This window comes from Pristis pectinata, chromosome 6, assembly GCF_009764475.1.
Source record: "Pristis pectinata isolate sPriPec2 chromosome 6, sPriPec2.1.pri, whole genome shotgun sequence".
NCBI classification, from domain to species: Eukaryota; Metazoa; Chordata; class Chondrichthyes; order Rhinopristiformes; family Pristidae; genus Pristis; species Pristis pectinata.
The window spans coordinates 1,957,389-1,967,725 of record NC_067410.1 but is presented as its reverse complement, the minus strand read 5'-3'; the positions used below and the strand labels follow the sequence as shown (position 1 = coordinate 1,967,725).

At 48.4% G+C, this 10,337-nt stretch overlaps 1 protein-coding gene across 1 annotated transcript; it reads left to right on the top strand.

Annotated features, from left to right (window-relative positions):
- Nucleotides 1–4,301: 4,301 nt before the first annotated feature.
- Nucleotides 4,302–9,507, top strand: LOC127571288 (60S ribosomal protein L35a-like). The gene is given in 4 exon segments (XM_052017556.1): nt 4,302–4,332; nt 9,134–9,202; nt 9,205–9,262; nt 9,264–9,507. Coding segments are annotated over 4 exon segments (402 nt in total).
- Nucleotides 9,508–10,337: the final 830 nt, after the last annotated feature.

Below are 10,337 nucleotides of genomic sequence, written 5' to 3'. Positions count from 1 at the left end.
TAAAATGTCGGCACAACATCGTGGGCCGAAGGGCCTGTACTGTGCTGTGATATCCTATGTTCTATGATTGAGGGACGAGCAGCAAACGAGAAGTGATGCCTTTTGGGAGGTTAAACTAGGGCATAATAAATGATGAGCCCTGGGAAGTGTTGTGGAACAGAGAAGACCCAGGGCTACAGGTACATGGTTCCCTGAAAGTGGAGACACAGGTAGACAAGGTGGTGAAGAAGGTGTTTGGCACATTGGCCTTCATCGGTCAGAGCACTGAGTATAGGAGTTGGAATGTCATGTTACAGCTGTACAGGATGTTGGTGAGACCCCACCTGGAGTATTGTGTGCAGTTCTGGTCGCCCAGCTATAGGAAGGATGTCAATAAGCTAGAGGGGGTGCAGAAAAAATTCACAAGGATGTTAGTGGGAGTGGAGGGCTTGAGTTATAAGGAGAGCCTGGGTAGGCTGGGGCTGTTTCACTGGAGTGAAGGAGGCTGAGGGGTGACCTGATAGAGGCAGGAGGTACAGAAGCCTGAAGTCCCACACCACCAGGTTCAGGAACAGCTACTTCCCTTCAACCACTTGGTTCTTGAACCAACCGGCACAACTATAGTCACTGCAGTTTAGCAACACTGGGACCACTTTAATCACTCTACACTAAAATGGACTTTTTTTTGTTCTAATTGTGACGTTTCTTATAAAAATTGTGTTTAATTGATGTTTTTCTTGTGAATGCTGCTTATCTGATGCTCTGTGCCTGTGATGCTGCTGCAAGTAAGTTTTTCATTGCACCTGTGCACACATGGACGTGTGCAGATGACGATAAACTCGACGTTGACTTTAAAATCCTGAGGGGCGTAGATAAGGTGGACAGTCACAGTGTTTTCCCAGGGTGGTGAAGTCCAAAACTAGAGGGCACAGGTTTAAGGTGAGAGGGGAAAGATTTAAATGGGGACTGAGGGGCAAGTGTTTCACCCAGAGGGTGGTGGGTGTGTGGAACGAGCTGCCAGAGGAAGTGATAGAGGTGGGTACAGTTACAAAGTTTGAAAGACACTTGGACAGGTACATGGATGGTAAAGGTTTAGGGGATATGGGCCAAACACACCAAATGGGACTCACTGAGGAAGGCGCCTCGGTCAGCATGGACGAGCTGGGCCAAAGGGCCTGCTTCGTGCTGTATAACTCTGTGACTCTGTGGTGGTGGCTCCTTCCTGAATGGCTGACGTCCCTCTGGATGTTTACATTGAGATGTCGTCTGCACTCGGGAGAAAGAAACAGTTCCCACAGACCCACAGCGGCATTCCCTGCTGCACCGTTAATGAGTCCTGCAGGCACCGAGAGGTCGCTGGTGGGCAGTCCGACTCTTACAGTCACAGAGCCCTACAGCACAGAATGGGACCTTCGTCCGTGCTAACCAATCACCCATCAACACCAATCCCATTTGTCGGTATTAGATCCGTATCCTTCGATGCCTTATCTATTCAAATGTCTAAATGTTTCTTAAACATCGTGAGTGTCTCTGATTCCACCCCCTCCTCTGGCAGCGAGTTCCAGGTATCACCCGCTCTCTGGGTAAAAACCTTTTCCCTCAGATCCCCTTTAAAACCCCTTCCTCTCACCTTAAACCCATGCCCTCTTGGTTTTGATATCCCTTCCATGCGAGGAAGATTCTGACTGTCTACCCTATGTATGCCTCTTATTATTTTACACACCTCAATCAGGTCACCCCCTCAGCCTCCACTCCAGGGAAAACATCCCAGCCTGTCCAATATCCCCCCCATAAGTAAACCCCTCCAATCCAGGCAACCTCCTGGTGAGTCTCCTCTGCACCCTTGATGTGATGTGACCCATCTTCCTGCGTGGGAGCAGGAGAACACAGGGGAACCATGAAGTGTACGCTTACTTAGAATGACTTCATTGTTTCATTTCATTATTGCTTTATTCACTGGTCTGTTCGCTGGCAGTGCCTGCAATTATTGTCCCCCACTAGTTGCCCCCTGTCCAGAGGAGACAGTTAAGAGTGAACCACACTGGTTGATCTAGAGTCACCTACAGTCCAGACCAGGTAAAGATGCCACACTGCCTCCTCTGAGGGAGGTCAGTGAACCCAATGGGTCTTTACCACAATCTCATTACTTCACCGCTACTGAGACAAGCTTTTTGTTCCAGATTTATTTAATTACTGGAATTAACTTCTATGTGGTGGGATTGGAACTCATCTCCTTGGATCAGTGGCCCAGAATTCTGGCTGATGATCCAATAACTTAACCTCTAGTCTACCGTCCTTCATGAGGAGGTCATCCAGCCCATTGAGTCTGTGTCAGCTCCCTTTGGTCCAATCTCTGCAGCCTCATCCCCAAGCTCCCCCCGTCGCCCTGTGGATTAATTCCCTACCATAGAGTCACAGAGCCATACAGAATGGAAACAGGCCCTTCAGCCCAACTGGTCCATGCCAACCAAGGTGCCCATCTAAGCCAGTCCCAGTTGCCCACATTTGCCACATATCCCCCTAAACCTTTCCTATCCATGTACCTGTCCAAGTGCCTTTTAAATGTTGTTAATGTACCTGCCTCACCCACTTCCTCTGGCAGCTCGTTCCATATACGCACCACCCTCTTGATGAAAAAGTTGTTCCTCAGGCCCCTATTAAAGCTCTCCCCTCTCACCCGAAACCTGTGCCCTCTAGTTCTTGATTCACCAACCCTGGGAAACAGACTGTCTATTCACCCTATCTACACCCCTCATGATTTTAAACATTTCTATAAGATCAGCCCTCATTCTCCTACGCTCCAATGAATAAAGTCCCAGCCTGCCCGACCTCTCTCCATCACTCAGTTCCAATGCCTGTTCAGTTCTCTACTCAAAGCCGTGACTGGCTCCATTTCCGCCCGCTTCACTCAGTGAGCTACAGACTGTCGCTGCTCGGCATAAATACACTTCCCTCACTGGACCTACTGACCAAAACCTGGTGCCTGAGCCGTTGGCTGATGGGAACAGCTTCTCTCTACGTGCCTGCTGTGGTGTCTGCAGCCTCTTTGTGTTGCTGCCGCTCACAGAGACAATAACAGGGAGAGAGCTGCCAATAAAACACCCTTTATGAATGCAGCCTTTGCCCAACTTACATCAGTAGCTGGTACAAGAATGTATCACTAGTCAACCAAATCAGTTCTTAAAGGGACACTAACTCTCATACGTACATCAATCCAAACCTGTCCTGATCTGTGCAACTTCAATGAAACCTCAACCCTGTCTGCCCCAACCCTGGCTCCTCCAGTCTAACCTTGGATCTGGAATCCATTACACTTGGAATAGTTCTGGTCAATCTCTCCTGCACCTTCTCTTCATATCCTTCCTGAAGTTGTCGATCAGAAATGGATGCAATACTCTGGCTGTGGCCCAACCAGTGTTTCCGACAGGTCAACGTAACTTCTTGTTTTTGTACTGTCCAGTGAGATCAGTGTCCCAATAGCTTCAGAAAGAGGAAGGATGGCTGCATTGAGGAAAGACTGAAAGAAAGAAAAGTTAGATAATTACCTGCTTTTAAAAGATTGGAACATAGAACATAGAACAGTGCTGATACAGGTCATGTATCCTACCCAGTCTGTGCCAACCATGATGCCAATCTAACATTCCATATCCCTCCATCCCCTGCCTGTTCACGTGTCTGTCTAAATGCCTCTTAAATACCACTGTTGTATCTGCCTCCACCACCTCCCCTGGCAGCCCGTTCCAGGCACCCACCACTCTCTGTGTAAAAAACTTGCCCCGCACATCTCCTTTGAACTTACTCCCTCTCACCTTAAATGCACGTCCTCTAACATTCGACATTTCCATCCTGGGAAAAAGACTGACTGACTACCCTATCTGTGCCTCTCATAATTTTATAAACTTCTATCAGGTCTCCCCTCAGCCTCCGACACTCCAGAGAAAACAATCAAAGTTTGTCTGACTTCTCCTTATGGCACATACCCTCTAATCCAGGCAGTGTCCTGGTGAACCTCTTCTGCACCTTCTCCAAAGCTTCCTCATCCTTCCTGTAACGGGGCGACCAGACCTGCACAAAAAGTCCAAAGTTTTATACAGCTGCAACATGACTTCCCGACTGTTAGACTCAACGCCCCAACCGATGAAGACAAGCATGCCATACGCCTTCTTTCATTTATTGCATCTGGTGCGGCCTCCTCTACATCAGTGAGACCCCGGCGCAGATTGGGTGACCACTTCGTCAAGCACCTTCGCTCCGTCTACCACAACACCCAGGATCTCCCGGTGGCCACCCACTACAATTCCACACCCCACTCTCATACCGACATGTCTATCCACGGCCTCCTCTTCTGCCACGGTGAGGCCTCAACATTGATTTCTCTAACTTCCGGTCACTCCTCCCCTTATTTTGTCTCCTTTTTGTCTTCCCTCGTTCCTGAGGCCCCCTCACCTCTTCCCTTCCCCCTTCCCTGCCCTCATGACCTGCCCATCCCTTCCCTCGCCGTCGTGACCTGCCCATCTATTCCTCACGTCCTTCCCTTTATTCCGTGGTCCACTGCCCTCTCCTACTGGATTCAGCCCTTTGCCTCTTCCACCCATCACCTCCAGCACCTTGTGTGTGTTGCTCTACTTGTGTTGCCACTGTCAGGGAGCTATAGACTTGGACCCTACTTTCCTCTGTACATCAACGCTACAATATACTGTGTATGTTCCCCTTACATTTGACTTCCCAAAGTGCAACTCACACTTATCTGGACTAAACTCCACTTGCCATTTCTCTGCTCAAACTTCCGACTGGTCTGCGTCCTGCCGCATCCTTTGAGGACCTTCCTCACCATCTGCACCTTCACCAATTTTCATCTTGTCTGCAAACTTATTAAAACCGCCTACATATTCATCCGGGTCATTTATGTGCTTTACAGCACTGATCCTTGAGGAACACCACTGGTCACAGACTTCCAGTCAGAATAACACCCCTTCACCACTACTCTCTGCCTTCTGTGACCGAACCAATGTTGTACCCAACTTACCAGCTCACTGTGGGCACCATGTGGCTTAATCTTCTGGATCAGTCTATCATGAGAGACCTTGTCAAATGCTTTGCTAAAGTCCACATCTACAACATCCACTGCCCTACCCTCAGCAATCACCTTCATCACCTCCCCAATAAACCTGTGAATCAGGACCTCCCCACGCAAAGCCACACTGACTATCCCTAATAGGTCCGTGCTTTACCCAAAGTGCATCAATCCTGTCTCGAACAATCTATTCCAATAATTTCCTGCCACTGACCAAAAATTTCCTGGATTATCCCTATTGTCCTCTTAAACAAAGGAACAACACTGGCTAATCTGCAGTAGTCTGGGATCTCGCTTCTGGCTCAAGAGGATACAAAGGTCTCAGTCAAGGCCCCAGCAATCTCCTGATTATCCAGGGATATATCTCATCACGCCCTGGGGGCATCCACCTTAATGTTTTTCAAGGCTCCCGATACCTCCTTCTCTTCAGTATCGACATGCCCATCATCCATGTCCTTCTTGGTGAATACCAATGCAAAGTATTCATTAAGGACCTCATCCACTTGCTCTGCCACTGCCTAAATTCCTTGCTTTGTCCTCGAGTGGATCAACCCTTTCCCTAGCTACCCCCTTGCTCCAAATAAGCATCTAAAATGCTTGGGGACGCCCTTTAATCCTGCTTTCCCAGGACACTTCAGTGCCCCTTTTAGCATTCCCAATTCCTTGTTTCTTTCCTCCTTCTTTATATCCCTCAGGTCTGAGATATCCCTCAGGTCTGATTTCAATTTCCTCAATCTTCCTAAATCCAAAGGCCTGAAAGCACGTACCACCAGGCTCAAGGACAGCCTCCATCTCACTGTTATGTCTATTGAACGTTTCCCTAGTACGATAAGATAGACTCTTGACCTCACAATCTACCTCGTTATGACCTTGCACCTTATTGTCTGCCTGCACTGCACTTTCTCTGTAGCTGAAACATTTTATTCTGCATTGTTATTATTTTACCACGTACTACCCTGATAAGATAAGATATCTTTATTAGTCACATGTACATCGAAACACACAGTGAAATGCATCTTTTACGCAGAGTGTTCTGGGGCCAGTCCGCAAGTGTTGCCATACTTCCGACACCAACATAGCATGCCCACAACTTCCTAACCTGTACGTCTTTGGAATGTGGGAGGAAACCGGAGCACCCGGAGGAAACCCACGCAGACACGGGGAGAACGTACAAACTCCTTACAGACAGTGGCAGGAATTGAACCCGGGTCGCTGGTGCTGTAATAGCATTACGCTAACCGCTACACTACCGTGCCTGCCCAGGATGCACTGTTGTGATGAAATGATCTGTATGGATGGCAGGCAAAAAAAGTTTTCACTGTACCTTGGTACATGTGGCAATAATAAACCAATTTACACAAGCTTCCTTTTTCTTTTTGACTAAACTTACAACATCTCTTGTCACCCAAGGTTCCCAAGCCTTACGATCCTTATCTTTCATCCTCACGGGAACATGCTGGTCCTGAACTCTAACCCACTGGCCCAGAAAGGAATCCCACACGTCCCTCCCACTCTCATTCCAGCAGTTCCTGCCTAATATTGTTGTAATTAGCCTTCCCCTAACGTAGCACTTTCTATCAACAATTAAGGAATACAAGTCCTCATTGTTTTAGTGCTAGAGAGGTGGTCTGACAATATTAAGGGCTTCCACTACTTCTGGAGGTCACGGATAGGAGAGGTCAGGCTGTGAACTTCTGCGGTGGGATCACACTGTAATTGGCCTATGAGACAAAGACATGAAACTGCTCAACATCTGTCAAAGGCATGACAGGCAGCCAGATGTTACGGGTGGTAAACTGTGGACCCTCTCTCCTCGGAAGCAGATTTAGCCAGCATCCACCATATTTTGACACTAGATTCTGGCCAATATCACTGTGCTATTGGTGGGATTTTGCTGGGTCTGCTAACTTACAACGGAGACTACACTTGAGAAAAGGACATCTCACCCAACTCAAGCACTTCCGTAATCACATTTTTCATACATTTCCCACGCAGATATCTACCACGATGTTCGGCACAACTCAAACCCCAGCCCAGACCAGATGTTCCCTGCCATCTCCTGCCAAACCTTGCTGCTCCCCACACATTAATGTTCCGTCTCATGGGGAGAGATTGGACAGGGTCAGCCTGTACCCACTGGAGTTAAGAAGGGTGAGAGCTGACTTGGTATTGGTATTGGTTTATTATTGTCACATGTTCAATACCAAGAGGCCGTGCATTTAAGGTGAGAGGGGGCAAGTTCAAAGGAGATGCGTGAGGCAAGATTTTTACACAGAGAGTGGTGGGTGCCTGGAACGGGCTGCCAGGGTGGAGGCAAATACAATAGATACATGAACATGCAGAGAATGGAGATATATGGACCATGTGCAGGCAGAAGGGATTAGTGTAACTAGGCATCATTAGCTTAATTAGTTCAGTACAACATTGTGGGCCAAAGGGCCTGTTCCTGTGCTCTACAGGTTGATGTTCTATGTTCTATGTACCGAGATACAGTGAAAAGCTTTTGTGTGCGTGCCATCCAGACAGATCATTCCATACATAAGTACATCGAGGTAGTACTAAAGGAAAAGAGAATGCAGAATAAAGTGTTACAATTACAGAGAGAGTGCAGTGCAGGCAGACAATAAGGTGCAAGGTCACAGTGCGCTAGATTGGGAAATCAAGAGTTCATCTTTATCGTAGAAGAGGTCCGTTTAAGAGTCTGATAACAGTGGGATAGAAGCTGTCCTTGAGCCTGGTGGTACGTGCTTTCAGGCTTTTGTATCTTCTGCCCGATGGGAGGGGGGAGAAGAGAGACTGTCCGGGGTGGGTGGGGTCTGTGATTATGTTGGCTGCTTTACCGAGGCAGCGAGAAGTGTAGACAGAGTCCATGGAGGGGAGGCTGGTTTCCGTGATGTGATGAGCTGTGTCCACTACTCTCTGCAGTTTCTTGCGGTCCCGGGTAGAGCAGTTGCCGTACCAAGCCGTGATGCATTCGGATAGGATGCTTTCTGTGGTGCATCAATAAAAATTGGTGAGGGTCATCGGGAACATGCCAAATTTCCTTGATTGAGACGTGTAAGGTCTTGAAGGGTCACAATGGGGGAGGCGGGGGTGGGGGGGGGGGGTGCAGTTGTGGAAAGGATGTTTTCCTCGTGGGAGAATTACTGGTAAAAAATAAGGAGAGGCATATTTAAGACAAAGATGAGGCAAAATACTTTCTCAGAGGTCCTGAATCTTTGAAACTCTCCTCAATAGGTAGTGAAGCAGAGTCTTTGGGTGCTTTTAAGGCAGTGGTAGGTACCTGATAAGCAGGACCGTGAAACATTACTGGGGGTAGTTCACCACTGAGTGACAGACCAGGCTCGAGGGGCCGATTGGCCTCTCATCCTCCCAAGGATCAGCACTGGCCCAGAATGAAATACTTCCCAGGTCAGAATTTGTGATTTGGGAAGAAATAAAGACTTCCGCCTCCTCCATGCCTGGCCAATCATGTTATCATTGTCCAGAAAACATTCCCAACCTTTCTCAGTGACTGTGGGGTTCACGGAGCAGAACTAGTCTAATTGGCATTATCTGTTTGAGCTACTTTGTGAAATACTTTGCCAACATGTGCACAAACTTGTCCTATTCACTCCAACCTTATTGTGTGGCTTTGAACTAGTACTTCATGTTCCATTGATGTAATCATCAGAAGCCAGCTTGGCTTCAGGACAAGGGATGATGTCAGCTCTTCTGGTAAATGTGACGCTCTGCGATTACATTAGACTAACACTAATCCAGATGGTATTGAAAGTTCCCACAAACCAATTTGTTGGAAACTGAAATGGCTGGTGTACCCGTTCTGCGGCTCTCCACCTCAACACAGTCCGGGCTGACAGCTCAGCACAGACCCAAGGCACCTTCACCCCAGGCTTAAACCCACAAACCCCACTGATGCTCACAGTGCAGGACTGAGGGAGGGACAATACTGAGGGAGGGTAACACTGTGGGAGGGGCAGTACTCAGGGAGGGTCACACTGTGGGAGGAGAGGTACTGAACTCTTCCTCCATCTTGAGTTCTGGGGTAGACTGCTCCGGCTGCCTAGTGCGCACTCACAGTGCTAGGGAGATTGTGGTGTAAAGTTGCATTTACCGGCTATAAACATGGCCTTCGAAACCACAGAGAGCAGAAGCTCGACTGAAGACTGAGGGTGGTTACTGCCATGATGAAACAGGATTTTACCTGGGTAAGATGTGCTTCTGTACACAAGGCAAAGAACAATACTGTCACTCCTGGTGGTAAACCAAATAAAACCCATGTTATTTGGGGTAAAGTGACTCGTTCCCATGGTAGCAGTGGCATGGTCTGTGCCAAGTTCAGAAGTAACCTGCCTGCAAAGATTATTGGGCACAGGATTCATGTGATGCTGTGCACATCAAGGATTTCAAGCAAGGCTGGAGATAACCTGAAAATAAATAGTAAAATGATCTGAATTGAAAAAAAGGGGTGGTACTGAGGGAGGGTCACACTATGGGGGGGGCGATGCTGAGGGAGGGTCACTGTGGGAGGGGCGTTACTGAGGGAGGGTCACACTGTGGGGGGGCAGTACTGACGGAGGGTCACACTGTGGGGGGGCAGTACTGAGGGACGGTCACACTGTGGGAGGGGCGTTACTGAGGGAGGGTCACACTGTAGGAGGGGGGTACGGAGGAAAGGTCACACTGTGGGGGGGTGGTACTGAGGGACGGTCACACTGTGGGAGGGGCTTTACTACTATTGTACTTATAAATATGGAGACAAGACTGCAGCTGCTGGAATCTGGAGCAACAAAGAATCTACTGGAGGAACTCAGTGGGTTGAGCAGCATCTGTGGGGGGGAAGGAATTGTCAATGTTTTGGGACAAAACTCTTCATCAGGGGCTAATAATTATCCCTTGTGCCACTGGTATGAGAGATGACTGAGCTGATGAAGACTCCAGTTATGGAGAGAGGTTGAGGAGGTTGGGACTGTTTTTATTGGAGTGTAGGAGAATGAGGGGTGATCTTATAGAGGTGTATAAAATCATGAGGGGCATAGATAGGGTGAATGCACAGTCTTTTTCCCAGGGTTGGGGAATCAAGAACTAGAGGGCACAGGTTTAAGGTGAGACGGACCTGAGGGGCAACTTTTTCACCCAGAGGGTGGTCAGTATATGGAACGAGCTGCCAGAGGAAGTGGGTGAGGCAGGTACATTAACAACATTTAAAAGGCACTTGGACAGGTACATGGATAGGAAATGTTTAGAGGGACACGGGCCAATGGGACTGGCTGAGATGGGAATC